This window comes from Scyliorhinus torazame, chromosome 14, assembly GCF_047496885.1.
Source record: "Scyliorhinus torazame isolate Kashiwa2021f chromosome 14, sScyTor2.1, whole genome shotgun sequence".
Lineage (NCBI taxonomy): Eukaryota > Metazoa > Chordata > Chondrichthyes > Carcharhiniformes > Scyliorhinidae > Scyliorhinus > Scyliorhinus torazame.
Genome location: NC_092720.1, coordinates 106206638 through 106226747, shown reverse-complemented (window position 1 = coordinate 106226747; position 20110 = coordinate 106206638). Strand labels below are relative to the sequence as shown.

Below are 20110 nucleotides of genomic sequence, written 5' to 3'. Positions count from 1 at the left end.
AAATTGGAGGGACAGAAGGACCCATTGGGGAATTGTTACTGATATGCACTCTCGTTGGCGCAAGTCCAAAGCAATTAATTATCCCTCATTGCAAATTTATGCATGGCGATGAATACAAGGGAGTCCCGAAGAAATCCTGCTATCGGGCCACCGTTTTGAGTGGGCGGCCTGACAGGGATATCCCGTGGCCACGCCTCCCCTGCATTGCAAAGCAAACCCCCCCCCCACCACCAAGTACAGGGGTGTCACGACCCATCTCCCTAAATAGAGGGAGAAGCCCCCCACCAAATAGTGACCCACCTCCGCTAAATAGAGAGAAGCCCCCCAAATAGGAGACCCCCTCCTTCACTCTAAAGTGCTGTAACCACATTATTTGGAAATATCAACCACAAAGAGTCAAGTGCAGTCCAATCACACTTCACACTTTTTTCCCCGCCACTTTCTCGGGTTTGGAGCTCGGTGATCTGCTTTTGTGCTATCTCACTGGCTGAGGCACGATCAATTTGGCTGGAGATAAAGTTGAAATCAAACTGGGGCTTTATTAGTATCTGAAGTGTGGCCTCCTACAGCAGCTGACGAAATGGCTGCTAGCTGAAGGCCACGCATATTTATAACCCGGCTCCTGGGCGGAGCTAGCATGCAGGGGCCCAGGTGAACCTGTAGTGCAGATTCTACCGTACAACCCTTAATATAGGAACACAGTGGTTTACCACACTGGCCTTGCAGATTTTAGTGGCATCTGCTAATTTTAAATTGCTTGCTTAATTTATCACATTGTAAACCATATATGACTTGGCCTTTTATTAATGACTCCTGGAGATCTGCTTTTGAGATGAAGATCTGTGAAAAAACAGGCAAATGTTTTGCCTGATTTTTGCAGTCTCACCCTGAACATGTAGAGCGCTCAAATGTTTCATTTTTTTGAGGATAGCAATAGTTATCAAATTACTTTTCTTCCTCCGAAGCAAATTGAATGGTACTGTACAAATCAATTGCTTGGGGACCGAGTACTGTCATTAGGAACACTATTTTTCTCTCGTCTGAGGCTTCTTGGAGACCAAGAGCCTGCACGAAAAAATTAACTATTGTTTGAAAGCATGCCGGTTCGCTTCTACGTTAAGTCATGAGCAGTTGGTAGGGAGTCTTCAATGCTTCCATCTCGCATTGACAATCCAGTATTTTGTTTTACAGCCGATTTTCTCCGATTGTCCTCACGCCGAAATCGACTGGCCTGCCCCTGCAAAGACAAGTGCTTTTAAAGGTTGACTTACCTCCCAGCCTGTCAGTCGATTTCGGTGTGAGAACAGCTGGTGAGTCAGTTTCAGCGGGAGCATTGCGGAAGGAGGTTGCTGGGAGGCAAGTCAACCTTTAAAAGCACTTGTCTTTGCAGGGGCAGGCCAGTCGATTTCGGCGTGAGAACAGCTGGTGAGTCAGTTTCAGCGGGAGCATTGCGGAAGGAGGTTGCTGGGAGGTAAGTCAACCTTTAAAAGCACTTGTCTTTGCAGGGGCAGGCCAGTCGATTTCGGCGGGAGTGGAGCTGGCTGGTTAGTCAATTTCAGCAGGAGCTGAGAATTTTTCTTCTTTATTTTTTTAAATTAGTTTTTTAGGCGGGAACAGGAAGTCGACCCGCGGACGTCTGGGAAGACCCTCACCAATAAGTTCTGGTGGAGAGGAAACCCGAGACACTACACGTGTAGTGTCTCCCACCCGCCCTCCTCCTCTAACCTAATAATAAAACCCATTGGTCTGAGGTAAGTGCCATATTTTATTATATTATTATTATTTTTTATAAAAATTTAATTTAGTTGTTAGCCAGATCTTGGTAGAAAGTTAGAGGAATGGCAGGGAAGGGAGTGCAATGTTCCTCCTGCAGGATGTTTGAGGTGAGGGATACAGTTAGTGTCCCTGCTGATTTTACCTGCAGGAAGTGCTGCCATCTCCAGCTCCTCCAAGACCGAGTTAGGGAACTGGAGCTGGAGTTGGAAGAACTTCGGATCATTCGGGAGGCAGAGGGGGTCATAGATAGCAGCTTTAGGGAATTAGTTACACCAAAGATTTGAGATAGATGGGTAACTGTAAGAGGGACTGGGAAAAAGCAGTCAGTGCAGGGATCCCCTGCGGTCGTTCCCCTGAGAAACAAGTATACCGCTTTGGATACTTGTGGGGGGGGGGGGGGGGACTTACCAGGGGTAAGCCATGGGGTACGGGCCTCTGGCACGGAGTCTGTCCCTGTTGCTCAGAAGGGAAGGGGGGAGAGGAGCAGAGCATTAGTAATTGGGGACTCTATAGTCAGGGGCACAGATAGGAGATTTTGTGGGAGCGTGAGAGACTCGCGTTTGGTATGTTGCCTCCCAGGTGCAAGGGTACGTGATGTCTCGGATCGTGTTTTCCAGGTCCTTAGGGGGGAGGGGGAGCAGCCCCAAGTCGTGGTCCACATTGGCACTAACGACATAGGTAGGAAAGGGGACAAGGATGTCAGGCAGGCTTTCAGGGAGCTAGGATGGAAGCTCAGAACTAGAACAAACAGTTGTTATCTCTGGGTTGTTGCCCGTGCCACGTGATAGTGAGATGAGGAATAGGGAGAGAGAGCATTTAAACACGTGGCTACAGGGATGGTGCAGGCGGGAGGGATTCAGATTTTTGGATAACTGGGGCTCTTTCTGGGGAAGGTGGGACCTCTACAGACAGGATGGTCTACATCTGAACCTGAGGGGCACAAATATCCGGGGGGGGGGGGGGGGGGGGGGGGGGAGATTTGTTAGTGCTCTTTGGGGGGGTTTAAACTAATGCAGCAGGGGCATGGGAACCTGGATTGTAGTTTTAGGGTAAGGGAGAATGAGAGAATAGAGGTCAGGAGCTCAGATTTGACGTCGCAGGAGGGGGCCAGTGTTCAGGTAGGTGGTTTGAAGTGTGTCTACTTCAATGCCAGGAGTATACGAAATAAGGTAGGGGAACTGGCAGCATGGGTTGGTACCTGGGACTTCGATGTTGTGGCCATTTCAGAGACATGGATAGAGCAGGGACAGGAATGGATGTTGCAGGTTCCGGGGTTTAGGTGTTTTAGTAAGCTCAGAGAAGGAGGCAAAAGAGGGGGGAGGTGTGGCGCTGCTAGTCAAGAGCAGTATTACGGTGGCGGAGAGGATGCTAGATGGAGACTCTTCTTCAGAGGTAGTATGGGCTGAAGTTAGAAACAGGAAAGGAGAGGTCACCCTGTTGGGAGTTTTTTTATAGGCCTCCTAATAGTTCTAGGGATGTAGAGGAAAGGATGGCGAAGATGATTCTGGATATGAGTGAAAGTAACAGGGTAGTTATTATGGGAGACTTTAACTTTCCAAATATTGACTGGAAAAGATATAGTTTGAGTACAATAGATGGGTTGTTTTTTGTACAGTGTGTGCAGGAGGGTTTCCTGAAACAATATGTTGACAGGCCAACAAGAGGAGAGGCCACGTTGGATTTGGTTTTGGGTAATGAACCAGGCCATGTGTTGGATTTGGAGGTAGGAGAGCACTTTGGGGACAGTGACCACAATTCGGTGACGTTTACGTTAATGATGGAAAGGGATAAGTATACACCGCAGGGCAAGAGTTATAGCTGGGGGAAGGGCAATTATGATGCCATTAGACGTGACTTGGGGGGGATAAGGTGGAGAAGTAGGCTGCAAGTGTTGGGCACACTGGATAAGTGGGGCTTGTTCAAGGATCAGCTACTGCGTGTTCTTGATAAGTATGTACCGGTCAGACAGGGAGGAAGGCGTCGAGCAAGGGAACCGTGGTTTACCAAGGAAGTGGAATCTCTTGTTAAGAGGAAGAAGGAGGCCTATGTGAAGATGAAGTGTGAAGTTTTGGTTGGGGCGATGGATAGTTACAAGGTAGCAAGGTAGAGAGAGCTAAGACGAGCAAGGAGGGGACATGAGAAGTATTTGGCAGGAAGGATCAAGGAAAACCCAAAAGCTTTCTATAGGTATGTCAGGAATAAGCGAATGACTAGGGAAAGAGTAGGACCAGTCAAGGACAGGGATGGGAAATTGTGTGTGGAGTCTGAAGAGATAGGCGAGATACTAAATGAATATTTTTCGTCAGTATTCACTCAGGAAAAAGATAATGTTGTGGAGAATGCTGAGCCCCAGGCTAATAGAATAGATGGCATTGAGGTACGTAGGGAAGAGGTGTTGGCAATTCTGGACAGGCTGAAAATAGATAAGTCCCCGGGACCTGATGGGATTTATCCTAGGATTCTCTGGGAGGCCAGGGAAGAGATTGCTGGACCTTTGGCTTTGATTTTTATGTCATCATTGGCTACAGGAATAGTGCCAGAGGACTGGAGGACAGCAAATGTGGTCCCTTTGTTCAAAAAGGGGAGCAGAGACAACCCCGGCAACTATAGACCGGTGAGCCTCACGTCTGTAGTAGGTAAAGTCTTGGAGGGGATTATAAGAGACAAGATTTATAATCATCTAGATAGGAATAATATGATCAGGGATAGTCAGCATGGCTTTGTGAAGGGTAGGTCATGCCTCACAAACCTTATGGAGTTCTTTGAGAAGGTGACTGAACAGGTAGACGAGGGTAGAGCAGTTGATGTGGTGTATATGGATTTCAGCAAAGCGTTTGATAAGGTTCCCCAGGGTAGGCTATTGCAAAAAATACGGACGCTGGGGATTGAGGGTGATTTAGAGATGTGGATCAGAAATTGGCTAGCTGAAAGAAGACAGAGGGTGGTGGTTGATGGGATATGTTCAGAATGGAGTACAGTCACAAGTGGAGTACCACAAGGATCTGTTCTGGGGCCGTTGCTGTTTGTCATTTTTATCAATGACCTAGAGGAAGGCGCAGAAGGGTGGGTGAGTAAATTTGCAGACGATACTAAAGTCGGTGGTGTTGTCGATAGTGTGGAAGGATGTAGCAGGTTACAGAGGGATATAGATAAGCTGCAGAGCTGGGCTGAGAGGTGGCAAATGGAGTTTAATGTAGAGAAGTGTGAGGTGATTCACTTTGGAAGGAATAACAGGAATGCGGAATATTTGGCTAATGGTAAAGTTCTTGAAAGTGTGGATGAGCAGAGGGATCTAGGTGTTCATGTACATAGATCCCTGAAAGTTGCCACCCAGGTTGATAGGGTTGTGAAGAAGGCCTATGGAGTGTTGGCCTTTATTGGTAGAGGGATTGAGTTCCGGAGTCGGGAGGTCATGTTGCAGCTGTACAGAACTCTGGTACGGCCGCATTTGGAGTATTGCGTACAGTTCTGGTCACCGCATTATAGGAAGGACGTGGAGGCTTTGGAGCGGGTGCAGAGGAGATTTACCAGGATGTTGCCTGGTATGGAGGGAAAATCTTATGAGGAAAGGCTGATGGACTTGAGGTTGTTTTCGTTGGAGAGAAGAAGGTTAAGAGGAGACTTAATAGAGGCATACAAAATGATCAGGGGGTTGGATAGGGTGGACAGTGAGAGCCTTCTCCCGCGGATGGATATGGCTGGCACGAGGGGACATAACTTTAAACTGAGGGGTAATAGATATAGGACAGAGGTCAGAGGTAGGTTCTTTACGCAAAGAATAGTGAGGCCGTGGAATGCCCTACCTGCTACAGTAGTGAACTCGCCAACATTGAGGGCATTTAAAAGTTTATTGGATAAACATATGGATGATAATGGCATAGTGTAGGTTAGATGGCTTTTGTTTCGGTGCAACATCGTGGGCCGAAGGGCCTGTACTGCGCTGTATTGTTCTATGTCTATGTACCTAACTTTCCCCAACTGTTCTCTTTCGACATCCACTCCAGGTACCATGTAATGTTCTTTGATTGGGCTGATGTTGAATCTAGATATTGTAGTGTGGGCTGATGTTGAATCTTAATATTGTAGTGTGAACAAAGAACATGAGACTTTGTTTTATAAACAAAGTTATTTATTACTAACACTACACTAACGAATTACTAAAATGTCGAAGGTTAGTACAGTTAGAAATAATGGTTTAATACTAACTTACGTTCAGATATTAAAGAACTCTGCTAATATGCGACTGCCACAAACCTCTTAACAACACCTTCTCCTGGAACACATGGTGTCCAGATCACGTGTCTGCACACTCACCACCTGTTGGTCGGATGCTGGAACTACAATAGTTATACATATATTATTTACATACAGATGATCATATAGATGACAATCTACTCATCATCAAGTGGAACATAACCAGCATGGACTGGTCAGGCCAAATGACCCATTTTGTGCACATCTCCTTTGTAAATAGGGGGCAAATAATCCTGCCCAAAAGCTCAGGTTATTTTTATAGTGAGCTCAATTTTAGAATTATATTTTCATATGCCCAATAGTCGTTTACCAAAAACATCTCTAGAAATGTTACTTCAGGATCTTTATGTATTGGTGAATTTACTCATTAGATTTGATCAACATTGTTGTTCAGATACAGAAATCTATTTCAGGATATATTGGGCTGTGTTCCAGGTACTATTGATAAACTTGGAAATGAGAGCTAGAGCCTCCTTAGATTATAATCTTTCCCTGCAGTAAATTTGACTTTGACCTGGTTGAAATATTCTATGATCCCCAGATGCTCTGATAAAAGGGAAGGGAAATGGCCTTGGATTTTAAATGAACAATGCTAAACACCATTAAAACTTTTACATAAAGCAAGTTTGACTAATGAAATGAAGGATCTCAAGTTGCATTTTTTTTGCAAAATGTTTCCCTTTCTGCCCTCAAATTCCATACAGGGCAAGTTGCACCCTGCCACAAAAACCATTCTGAAGTCAACTATAATGGGGGAGCATAGGTTGGGTAACTCCAAAATATTGAGAAGCACATCCCCACTCATTGGTGTGACAGGGATCCAAAATTCCCCACTGAATGCACTTGGTATGTATTTGTATCCCACAGATTTTTAGATTAAGTCTGGGGAGCAAGGGTAAAAATTGAGGAAGAAAAAAAAGGAATGAACATATTGAACCGCTCACCTTAGATTCACAATTTTGGCAACTCTGATATAGACACTACCATCCTACAAGCCCGAAATATATTTTGAACTGCTTTTTTCCCATTCATTTCTGCAGACCTTGCTATACATTAGCTCTTTCCCCAGTGAATATGTACAACACCAGATTAATCAATGGGCTACCAATTTCAATATACAATCCTAACAGAAGTGATCAAGCATGCTGGGGGTGGGTTCAAAAGTTAGGCAGGCAGGAAAAGATTTGTTGAATCTCAAATTGGAAATTGCATTATAACCAATTTGGATACACCTTGTCGGTCTTCAATAAAGACAATTTAAAGCATAGTATAATTCCTTACTATTACTCATATGGCAACATGCCTTCAACTTCAATACACAAGGCCAGTACTTCTCAATTGAACAAATAAAATGTTTAGGTCAGTTCCAGAGAAATCTACCATATTCGAAGTGCTAAATGTATCTGATTAATACAGAACATTCCAGTCTTGGGTGCATTCAGCTTTCATGCAGTTTGCAAGTAACGATGTGAATTTGCTGTGGGCCAACATGGAACGGAATACTACATGCAGACAAAAATGGCATGGAACTTTGTACAACTCAATGTCAGCACATTACAATTCATTATGTCTTGATTAAGCCATTTTGGCATAGCACAAATAAAACAAAAGCAGGAGAGTAGTTTAAATAAAATGTTAATTTACAAATTATACATATCTTATTGACAATAAATTTGCTAATCTGGGGCCAAAATGCTCTGCTCTCACCAGCAGCACACCCCCACCCCACAAGTGGGTTTCACAGTGGCATGGGGTGGCTTCAATGGAATTCCCATTGACAAGCGGCAGAGAATCCTGCTGAGAAACACACTGCTAGGGAACTGGAGATCAGCAAAAGCCTGGTAAAATAAGCAAGATTGTGAAAATGTATTAATTGAAAGCAGGCTTTCAATTTTTTTCATAATATTGATTGTGAAATATTTGGTACAGCACATAATCTTTAATTATTAATTCACTTCATTTGCTCATCTACACAGTGAAGGTTTAAAATCTATAATTATTATCAGGAAGTGATCCTTGTCATTACATCCGTGGCCCAAAATTAAACACAGGCTGGGATTTTTGCAAGAGATCACAGAATGGAATGAATGCAAGAAAGTGAATGCAACTTGCTTCACAACGGAAGGGCTTTGTGCGATATTTATAGCTTACCCAATGCATTTCAAGCATAAGGACATTGTGATGCAGGGACAAAGGCTTCTTACACAAATAGAAACAATTCACCTTCAAACTGGGTTTTCTTGTGCAGAAGGAATGATTACAGAGGCTGTCGAGAACTAGATACAGGAGTGTGTTTCATCGTGTGCTAAATACAAGTTAAGAGCTGCGGTTTAAAATCTCAAGCAGCAAGTTATTCTCCCTCCAATAGGAAAGCGGTGAAAAAAATCTGAAGAATTTCAATTGCTTGAAAACAAATCCCTACTCGTTAGTGTTTGCAGCTTATGAGCCCATGCATACACATTGCTTCAGTAATAAGCAACATTAAATCATGTTACCAAAGTACGCATTTTCAATTCGCAATTACAATGTAGGTAACAAGCTTACAATTCAGCAGCTGTGACATGTTAAAGCCCAAAACAATAAGGTACATCGAGATAAGCCGCTGATTTCAACCTCAAACAGGCTCCGATAAGAAATTGTGATGCAAAAAGACACCTTGAACAGCAACCAAGTTACATAAAATAAATGTCACAACTGTCAATATTATGCTGTTGATGGATCAAGTAACAATAAAGCCACAGCAACTTTCAACATTGCAATCCTGTCAATGCTATTAATTTTACCAGTTCTTGAATGAAAAGAACTCTTAACTAAAGTAAATTGTGGTTTGTGCTCCTATTAGATATGCAGTCAGGGTAGTTAAGAGGTGGCAGAGGGGGACAGCCAAGTGTCATCAGCATTCACGTGGACGCCAACTCAATTTCAGCAGATGATGTTGTCAAGGGATAGCATGTAGACACTCTGGAAGAGCAATGTAGAAGAGAAACCATTGATGGAGATGCTCTGGATACAACTGAATTAGTAGAAGTGGGGAACCAAGCACCGCAGTTCCATGAGCTGGACAATGGAGGAAAGGTGTTGGTGGGGGGTGGCGCAGTTGACCATGTCAAAGAGGGTCAATGCAGAAACTCATTCATGCAAAATGTGAATTTGGCTAGGGCTGATCCTGATCAAGGAGATTAAAATAACAGTTGTAAAAATAAAAAAATAAAACTATGGATTTGAGAAGCTAAGACACATTTAAAAATAGAGGAAGAAAGGGTTGCAAATTACTACCGTACAGGATAGAAGCTGCACTTTTTTGATGATCACAGCTGTTTTGAAATAGAGAGAGGGAAAGAAAAAGGAACCAGTTACAATGGTCAGCAGCTCCACAAACAAGTAACAGTCAAGGGAGCAGAAAGATTCCAGTCAAAATGAGTGGCAGGAAGAAACAGAGTATAAGAATCTTAATTGTATCTCCCAGGGACGGGAGCACAGTGGTTAGCACAGTTGTTTCACAGCTCCAGGCGCGATTCCCAGCTTGGCACAATTCCCAGCTTGGGTCACTGTTTGTGCGGAGTCTGCACGTTCCCTCCGGTTTCCTCCCATAGCCCAAAGATGCGCAGGTTAGGTGGATTGGCCACACTAAATTGCCCCTTAGTGTCCAAAAGGGTTAGGTGGAGGTGTGGGTTTATTTCCGCTCCCCCCCCCCCCCCCAGGACCGGTACAGACTCGATGGGCCGAATGGCCTCCTTCTGCACTGTAAATGCTATGATCCCCTCCACATCTACCCTGTCAAGTCCCCCCAGGATTGTTCTTGAGAAATTCGGTGAACGCAGACTTTAATGATCTTGCCCTTTTATACTTGTCGCAAGTGCCTCGCTCAACCTCGAATTATGGTGTTGAGGCAAATTCGAAAGAACGCCCGGAAAAGCATCATTGTGAGCATCAGCACCGACACGATGTGCAATAGCAAACAGGAGGTCAGACGATGCTGATGTGTAAACTTCGATACATCATTACTAATTTGATCCATTTCACATTACCCACAGCAGATTAGAGAACGACAACCGTCCCATATTCCAGTCAGCACTTTCCCAGTTAGAAACATTTCCATGTCACACCATCTACAGCAGTTTGAACTCAGCGCTTCTGAAGGCATGCAGACTGGGGGCTGGATAGCCCAGTGCAGGCTCTCCAACTTTTACAGGCGGATCCTCAATATCCAGTTGGAGCTTCATTTAGCGGCGCTCTCATCACAGCAGCATTTTCGGAAACTGATTTTGCATTTAAACGGTGGGAATATTTCCGAGACTCAACACTAGGAATCTTGACTAATGGGGAAAAATTACCCAGGTATAACCCCCCCCCCCCCCGGGCCATATGACTAATACACGCGGAATCTTCAAGGACATGGAAGTTAAATGTAAATCCACAGGACCACCCATACTCACAGCTTGAACATCTTTTCCATGTCCTTGATCTGTTTCCTGGTGAACTCTTTAAACTCCGTGTAAGGGTTAAACACTTTCGCCTGCTTGGGCGCTGTGGTCCCATCATTGATACCCAGTCTCCTGGTGAGTTTGGCGGAGAGCTCGGTGTCTGCGTTACTTGTGGCTGGTTTCTCCTCTGGGTCTCCTGCACCCACCTCCAGATAGTTGTTATTTGCCGCTATTGGGTCGGCTGCATCCTCCGTCGACATCTCGAGCATCAGCCGGCGCTGCAGTTTCTTGGCCAGCTCCTCGGATGCCATGTCTCCACGTGAGAGTTTAAAAGGCGCCCCCTCGAAAAGTAACACAGCACCAAGCTGTGCAAACTTTAGTTGTTCAAAACTCCGAGCCACCCCCTCGGCTTTATAACTGCTGTGGGGTGGAGCCGATGTGACTGACAGCTCCCTAAACCAATGGAAAGGCTCCAGTGTGAAAACGCTGTCTGCCTCAGCAAACCCAATCAGCTCGACCTTGTTGGGCTAGGGACAGAAAATGTTAACTTGTGAGCTGGAGTTGGGATTGAAATACTTGCTGGTATCATTTCGATAACAGGGCACCGATGATTCCTTGAAAAGGCGCATGGGGCAGCATGGTGGCGCAGTGGTTAGCAATGCTCCCTCACAGCGCCGAGGACCCCAGGTTCGACCCCGGCCCCAGGTCAATGTGCGTATGGAGTTTGCACATTCTACCCGTGTCTACGTGGGTCTCACCCCCACAACCCAAAAGATGTGCAGGATAAGTGAATTGGTCATGCTAAATTGCTTCTTAATTGGGGGTAAAAAAATAATTGGGTACTCTAAATTTATTTTAAAACATTTTTTAAAAAAAATATATTTATTAAAGTTTTTTAACACAATTTTTCTCCCTTACAAACAATAACCCCCCCCCCCCCCGTAACAAAAAAAAACGTGAAATCGCGCAGAGCAAGATATATACATGGCAAAATGATATATTTACACTGGCCCTCACCCGTACGTGCCAGTTTCCCCAACCCTTCATGTTATCTCTTGCTCATCCACCCTCCCAGGCAGTCCCCCCTTTCCTCCCCCCCCATCCCAGGACGTCCCCTTCCCCCCCCCCCCCCCCTCAAGGTTGCTGCTGCTGCTGACCGACCTTCCTCTAACGCTCCGCGAGATAGTCTAGGAACGGTTGCCACCACCTGTAGAACCCCTGCGCAGACCCTCTCAAGGCGAACTTAATCCTCTCCAACTTTATGAACCCAGCCATATCATTTATCCAGGCCTCCAGGCTGAGGGACTTCGCCTCCTTCCACATTAGCAAGATCCTTCGCCGGGCTACTAGGGAGGCAAAGGCCAGAATGCCGGCCTCTTTCGCCTCCTGCCCTCCCGGTTCGTCCACTACTCCAAATATTGCTAGCCCCCAGCTTGGCTTGACCTGGACTGAGATATTGCTCCCGCCACTCCTCTCCAGAACCATCCAGTGCCGGGCATGACCAAAACATATGGACATGGTTCGCCGGGCTCCCTGAGCACCTTCCACATCTGTCCTCTACCCCAAAGAACCTACTCAACCTCGCCCCCGTCAAGTGCACTCTGTGGACCACCTTAAATTGTATCAGGCTGAGCCTGGCACACGAGGAGGAGGAATTAACCCTACCTAGGGCATCAGCCCACAGACCTTCCTCGATCTCCTCCCCCAGCTCCTCCTCCCATTTACCCTTCAACTCTTCTACCAGCGCTTCCCCCTCTTCTTTCAACTCCTGGTGTATTTCCGACACATTGCCCTCCCCGACCCATACACCCGAGATCACCCTATCTTGAACTTCTTGTGCCGGGAGCAACGGGAATTCCCTCACCTGTCGCCTCACAAAAGTCCTCACCTGCATATATCTAAAGGCATTTCCCGGGGGTTAAAACATTTTTTAAAAAGGTACAAGTAAGCATTGCACCTACATCATAAAACTCACTGAGGAACAGTTTATTGTTAATAGTTTATAAATTCCCAAACTAGAGGACAAAGTGTTTCTTTTATGACTTCTTGAATCTCGGACACATCCCTAAGAACTTGACATACTTTTCAAGTGTAATAATTGTTTCAATGTGTAGGCAAATACGCAATCAAAATGTTCACACGCCAAGATCCCAAGAACAACAATAACTAACTTGCATGTCTTAAATGCAACAGAATTGCCCACTTCATGGGAATGTTATCAAACAATACTTGACATCGAGCCAGTTGAAGAGATGATCAGAAGAGGTGACAAAAAAAACTTGGTCACAAAGAGCACCTTAAAGGAGAATAATAATAATAATCGTTATTATTGTCACAAGTAGGCTTACATTAACACTGAAATGAAGTTACTGTGAAAATCCCCTAGTTGCCACACTCTGGTACCTCCGGCACCTGTTCGGGTACACTGAGGGAGAATTCAGAATGTCCAAATTACCTAACAGCACATCTTTCTAGACTTGTGGGAGGAAACCAGAGCAGCCGGAGGAAACCCACGCAAACACGGGGAGAACGTGCAGAATCTGCACAGACAGTGACCCAAGCCAGGGATCGAACCTGGAATCCTGGCGCTGTGAAGCAACAGTGTTAACCACAGTGCTACCGTGCTGCCCTGACACTGAGAGGCGGAAATGAGACTGTTGTGTGTGCTCCTGCACAGGACAATCCAAACATGGACAACCGGGCAAGAGAGGCAGGCAGCCAGAGTGAACACTCCCAGAAACTACAACTAACATGGTAAAACTCTCCTTTATCAATATGTAAGTATTGCTAGAACCTTCCTTGGTGAAGAGTCATTCTGAATGATCACATTTTTGGGTAGATTCATCTATTGCTTAACTCCAAAGTTTCTGATTGCCCCACTGCAATCGACAAATTAAAAAACAATTAATTTAGAGTACCCAATTATTATTTTTTTAATTAAGGGGCAAGTTAGCGTGGCCAATTCACCTAACCTGCACATCTTTGGGTTGTGGGGGTGAAACCCATGCAGACACGGGGAGAATGTGCAAATTCCACACGGACGGTGACCAGGGCTGGGATTGAATCAGGGTCCTCAGCGCCGTAGGCAGCAGTACTAACCACTACACCACCATGCCACCCTTTCAATCAACAAATTAGGTACAATTTTAAATTTATATAGCATCTATCACCGCCGCAGCACACCCCAAAGCACTTTAGAGCCAATAGCGTCACTGTTGTAATGTTGGAAACACTGCAATCAATTTGGATACAGCAAATTCCCACAAACAGTAAAGAGACAATGGCCATATCATATGTATTTGTGATGTTGACAGAGGGATACATATTGGCCAAGACACCCGAGAGATGTCCCTGCTCTTTTAAATAATGTGAAGGAATCATTTATATCCATCTGACAGGGTAAACGGGGCCTCGTTTTAATGGCCCAATCTTTCAATATCCAGCAAAGTGCAGCCAGGACTTAAGTCAAATATGGGCAGCGGAACCCAACATAAGTCTTTGCACACATTCACATGCATTGGAATTACCTGTGAAGTTTAAAGTTCTAAATTGGATTTGATTGGTTTGAATTGATTTATTGTCACGTGTACCGAGGTACAGTGAGAAGTATTTTTCTGCGTGCAGCTCAAACAGATCATTTGGCACATGAAAAGAAAATACGTAATAGGGCAACACAAAGTACACAATGTAAATACAGAGACACCAGCATCAAGTGAAGCATACAGGAGTGCAATATTAATCAGATCAGTCTGTAAGAGAGCCGTTTAGGAGTCTGGTAACAGCGGGGAAGAAACTGTTTTTGAACCCTATCGAGGTCCACTCCCCTGCCCTATCCGTGCGACCTAACTTACCATCTTTGGACACTAAGGGCAATTTATCATGGCCAATCCACCTAACCTGCACATTTTTAGACTGTGGGAGGAAACCAGAGCACCCGTAGGAAATCACGCAGACATGGGGAGAATGTGCAAACTCCACACAATCACCCAAGATCGGATTCGAACCCAGGTCTATAGCACTGCGAGGTAGCAGTGCTAATCACTGTGTCGACTGGAACTCATAATGTTTTGGCTCAGCAGTGAAGATGCTGCTAACTGAATCTCAGCTAACATCAGCTGACTTGAACTCAGCAGATCATTTAAAAAAATTATCAAAGTTATTCAATTTTACCAAATATTATTTAAAAAATTAAACTTTTACAAATCCTCAAATACAAATATTTCAGGAAAAAATACTAAAAAGAATAAAACCCACATAACCCACACTCTCTCCCCGCCCCTTCCCAACCCCTCTCTCCCCCTAGCAACTGACTGATTAGTTATATAAAATAGGCGATGGAAGGCCGTCACCTGTAGTACAATCCCTTGACCGATCTCCTCATGGTGTATTTGACCATCTCCAGGTACAGAAACTCCATTAGGTCCCCTAACCATGCCGAGGTGCTGGGTGGGATTGGGGACCACACCATCAGAACTTGTCTCCGGGCGACCTACGAGGCGAAGGTAAGGCCAACCACCTCTATCCTTGTCTGCAGCCCCGGCGAGTCCAACGCCCCAAATATTGCAGCTAGAGGACAGAGCACCAAGTTAACATTCAGAATCGCCGATGTGGTGCTAAAGGAGAAGACACAAAGCTCACAAGTTTGGTACAGGATCACAACATATCCCCGTGGTTGGCCGGGCACCCGGAAAGCCACTCACACCAATCATCTACCTCCGGGGAAGGAAAACGCTCATCTTCGCCCTAGTCAGATGTGCTCGAAACACTACTTTGAGCTGGATCAATCCCAGCCCCGCACATGAGGGCATAGAGTTCACCCTGCGAAGGGCTTCACTCCGCACCTCATCATCTATTATGGGCCCCAGCTCCCCCTCCCACCTCGTTTTCACCCCACCCACTTCCTCTGACAGGATTCCCCCATAGATGCCAGATGTGCTACCCTCCTCCACCCCTGCCAGCAAAATTATCCTTTCCATAATAGATGATGGCAGCGGAATGTCAGGAAGGTCTTCAATACAAAATTCCGAACCTGGAGATATCTAAACGAATTCGACCCCTCGAGCCCGTATTTCAATTCAGTCAATTCCTCTGAGCTGGCAAATCACCCTCCAGAAACAAGTCCCCTAATCTCTCCAGTCCTGTCCTTTCCCCAAAAAGGTGACTATCCATGCTGGCTTGAACAGGTGGTTGGTACAAATAGAAACCAACTTTGACAGAGACCTGAGCTTAGAATGTTGCCTGAACTGTCCCATATCCTCAGTGTGGATACGATCACGAGAATCGTAGAATATCTTGTCAGCAAAAACGGGAGCAAATCTGTCACCAGTGCGCCCAACACAGACTCCTTACATGGTCCCGCCTCAACCTGCACCCAAGTGACCCCTGTGTCACGACACCAACCCAGCACCTTTTCCAAATTAGCTGCCCAACAATAAAAAAGCAAATTTGGCAATGATAGGCCCCCGTATGTCTGTCTCTCTGTAAAATTGTTCTACCAATTCTCGGAACCTTACCTGACCATATAAAGCTGCTGTCAACTTACTATCCCTCCCTAAAAAAGATTTAGGGAGGAAAACAGGAAGACATTGAAAAAGAAACAAAAACGTGGAAGAATATTTGTTTTGATAGACTGGACCCTGCCCGCTAAGGACAGGGGAAGGTTATCCCCTCTTTCCAGATCAGACTTGACCTTGCTCACCAGAGTAGCGTAGTTCAATTTATGGAGCTGGGCACAGATACCTGAAGCTTGATCTGGCAAGGCAAAAGGGAAGCACCGCCAGGTCGGCTCCCCTCCCATGGAGTCCATTGGAAAATACTCAATCTTTCTCAAATTCAACTTGGATCCCGAAAAAGAGCCTAAGCTCTTCAGTATCTCCATTATATCACCCATAGTGGAGACTGGGTCCGTTAGAGAAAGCAGCAAGTTGTCAGCATATATGGATACCTAATGCTCCAAGCCTCCTAACTATCCTCTTCCACTTTCTCAAAGCCCTCAAAGCCATTTAGCCAGAGACTTAATTGCCAATACAAATAGGAGGGGAGACATCGGACACCCCTGTCTCGTTTCCCTACCCAATTGAAAGTACCTTGAACTCAGTGTGTTGGTACACACTCTAGCCGAGCGGGACTTATACAGTAGATGTATCCATGAAACAAAACCTCTCAAAAACTGTAAACAGATACTTCCACTCCACCCTATCAAATGCCTTCTCGGAATCCAAAGACACAACCACGACTGGATCCAGACCCGCCGGTGGGGAGAGAACTACATTTAACAGTCGTAAAAGTGACAACTGTCGGCCCTTAACAAACCCTGTCTGATCTTCACCTATCACTCCAAGGAGACAAGGCTCTAACCTCATCACTAACACATTAGCCAATACCTTGGCGTCAACATTCAGCAACGAAATAAGATGGTACGACCCACATTCCACAGGGTCCTTATCTTCAGTAGGAGGGAAATTGATGCCTCCACTCATGTTGCCGGGAGGGAGCCCTGGATCATAGAGTCTTGAAACATGTAAACAAGCAACAGGACCAACTGACCGACGAACCTCTTCTAAAACCCCATGGGAAACCCATCTGGCCCCGAGGACATACCTGTTTGCATCCGCCCTATGGCTGCTAAGACTTCCCCAGGACCAAGCGGCGCCTCCAACACTTCACACTCTTCCTCCACCACCAGAAATTCCAGACCTTCTAAAAATGCCAACATATCTCACCAACCGTCCCCTGTGCCGGGTATGACCTATAAAGATTCTTATAAAAAGCCTCAAACACCCCGTTAACTTTATCCAGGGTGGGCGCCAGCTTGCCACTCGAGTCCCTGACTTGATCTCCCGGGAGTTTGCCTGCTGCCTCAACTGGTGAGCCAGGAGATGGCTGGCTTTCTCCGCATATTCATAAATAACTCTGCTCAAACGTCGCAGCTGGCACACCACCTTACCCCCAAATGAGTCTCCTGCAAAAGCACCACATCTTCCCTTAAATTCTTCAGGTGAGTGAACACTTTTGACCTCTTCACTGGACTCCCTAACCCCCGAACGTTCCACGTTGATCAACCTGATTAGGGGTCTCTCACCAACCCCTCAACCTGAAGTCAGCCATTTACACCATGAAGGATTGATTATCCTGCACCCACATCAAATACTAGGCCCAAGGTCCGTCCAAGATGGCAGCCAGCCTCACCAAAAGGTGAGACAAAGAAAAAACCTTCTTCACCATCAGAGAAATAATGTACCCCCATCTGCCTCCCCTCATCCACTCCTCTCCCCCCTTGAAACTGCTGATCAAGAGCTAGGCTCCATCCTCTCCAAACCCCCCCCCCCCCCCACCCCACCAAACAAACAAGCTAGGCTCATTGAACCATGTCTAAACAGGTCCAACAGGCCGCAGTCCCTCCCCCCACCACATTCCCATTCGTTAGTTACTACCTTGTTGCTAGCGAGGTAGCCCCCACTCAGGGTAAATATTGAGGAACAAAGAAAGAAACAGTCCTCTAGACTGTCCCTTGTTGCATATGTGAAAAAACCCTCGCAACGCTCCAATTCCCACCAGGGACCATGTATCACCATTACTATTAACTTAACCACTACCCCTTACCCACATTGTACCCCCATCCCCCCCACATAACGTATGCAAATCCGGAATAACAACAAATATATACAGTGTACGCAAAATCCCCAAAACAACCCATTCCAGTTTGTGGACGGGCCCGTTCGCGAGCCTGGGTGAACTGGAGAAGAAGTATGGGCTCCCCATGGGGAACACCTTCAGATATTTACAGATAAGGGCGTTTGCCAGGCGGCAAGTGGTGGAATTCCCGCGACTGCTGCCACGCACAGTACAGGACAGGGTGCTCTCGGGAGGGTGGGTCGGAGTGGGGAAGATCTTGGAAACTTACCAGGTGATGCAGGAGGAGGAGGAGGCCAAGGTGGTGGAGTTGAAAGGTAAGTGGGAGGAGGAGTTGGGAGGGGAGATCGAAGAGGGGACATGGGCAGATGCCCTAGGGAGGGTGAACTCTTCCTCTTCGTGCGCGAGGCTCAGCCTCATACAGTTTAAGGTGCTGCACAGGGCACACATGACCGGGACAAGGATGAGCCGGTTCTTTGGGGGTGAGGACAGGTGTGTTAGGTGCTCAGGGAGCCCAGCAAATCACGCCCACATGTTCTGGGCATGCCCAGCGCTGGAGGAATTTTGGAAGGGCGTAGCGAGGACGGTGTCGAGGGCGGTAGGATCCAGGGTCAAACCGGGCTGGGGGCTCGCAATATTTGGGGTTGCAGGGGAGCCGGGAGTGCAGGAGGCGAAAGAGGCTGGAATTCTGGCCTTTGCGTCCCTGGTAGCCCGGCGAAGGATTCTTCTTCAGTGGAGGGATGCGAGGCCCCCAAACGTGGAATCCTGGATCAACGATATGGCAGGGTTCATTAAATTGGAGAGGGTGAAATTCGCCTTAAGGGGATCGGTACAAGGGTTCTTCAGGTGGTGGCAGCCGTTCTTGGACTTCCTGGCAGAATGGTAGACAATGGTCAGCAGCAGCAGCAGCAACCCGGGGGGGCGGGGAGGGGGGGGGCGGGGGGGGTTCTATTTTATTTTTGTTTATTTACCCTGGGGGATCTGAGGGGGTGTATATATTTGCTATGTTTGCTTTGTGTTAACGCAGGGTGTTAATTTATTATTTATGTATAGGGGGGAGGGGGGCACGGGGGTTGTTTTACTTTGTTCTGTGTTTAATTCTATTGGGTTTCTTTTTCATTCTGTTGTTATTTTGTGAAAACCAATAAAAATTATTAAAAAAAAGAAAAACAACCCATTCCAGCAGCAACCACAACAGCCCCACAGAATCGCTTTAACTGAGTCCAAGATCATGTTCTTTAACAAAGGCTTCCACATCCTCCGCTGTATAGAAATAGTGGCCTTTGGGCCCAGAGGCAACCTGCAGCCTCGCTGGGTACACCACTCCCCACCTCACTCCACCCTGGTAAAATGCTGCCTTCACCTTATTGAAGGCCACCTGCCACATCGCCAGCTGCGCTTCGACGTCCTGATATATCCGGATAGCGCTCCATTCCCATCTCAAGTCTCCATTCTCTTTGGCCCACTTCAGGATCCTCTCCTTCTCTCGTAAGCTGTGGAATCTTATAACCACTGCCCGTGGTGGCTCATTCACCCATGGCTTCTGCCAGAGAGTTCGATGGGCCGTATACAAATCTGGAGGAGATATCTGTCCATCATCGCCTCTAACAAAGCGATTTGATCGCTGTGCCTCAACAAAGTTTCTTCCACTCGCTTCAACATCTCACCGTGCTCGTTCACAACCTCCTAGGTTTTCTCCACCTTCTCCTGAATCGGACCAAGGGCCTCCTCCTCAATCGACTTTTTGAGGGTTTCCATCACCACATACCCTTGTTTCTCGAAATGCTTCCCGAATGGCTTATCAAACTCTGAGGCCAGTACCCCCATCAGTATAACCACCCAAATAGGAGCTGCCACACCCGTTGAAGTTGTATCCATTCATCTTCCCCCCCCCCCCCGGTGAGCCACGCGGACTCCCCAAATTTCGTTGAAGGATTTCCACTTGCAACTTTCTTTCCACCAGCCTTTTTTGAGATTTCGACAATCTTTCCTCGATAGGCACACTAAACCATTAGATGGGCCGA

At 46.4% G+C, this 20110-nt stretch overlaps 1 protein-coding gene across 2 annotated transcripts in view; it reads right to left on the bottom strand.

The window, feature by feature from the left end:
- efhd1 (EF-hand domain family, member D1) overlaps window positions 1-10858 on the bottom strand; it is a 203078-nt gene extending 192220 nt beyond the window's left edge. The window contains exon 1 of one of the 2 annotated variants that reach the window (XM_072474611.1): window positions 10467-10858. In XM_072474611.1, coding sequence (XP_072330712.1) covers window positions 10467-10765 — 299 coding nt within the window. In that variant the 5' untranslated portion in view covers window positions 10766-10858. The remainder of the gene's footprint in view (window positions 1-10466) is intronic. The other variant, XM_072474610.1, reaches the window with a different exon arrangement.
- Between the last annotated feature and the right edge of the window lie 9252 nt (window positions 10859-20110).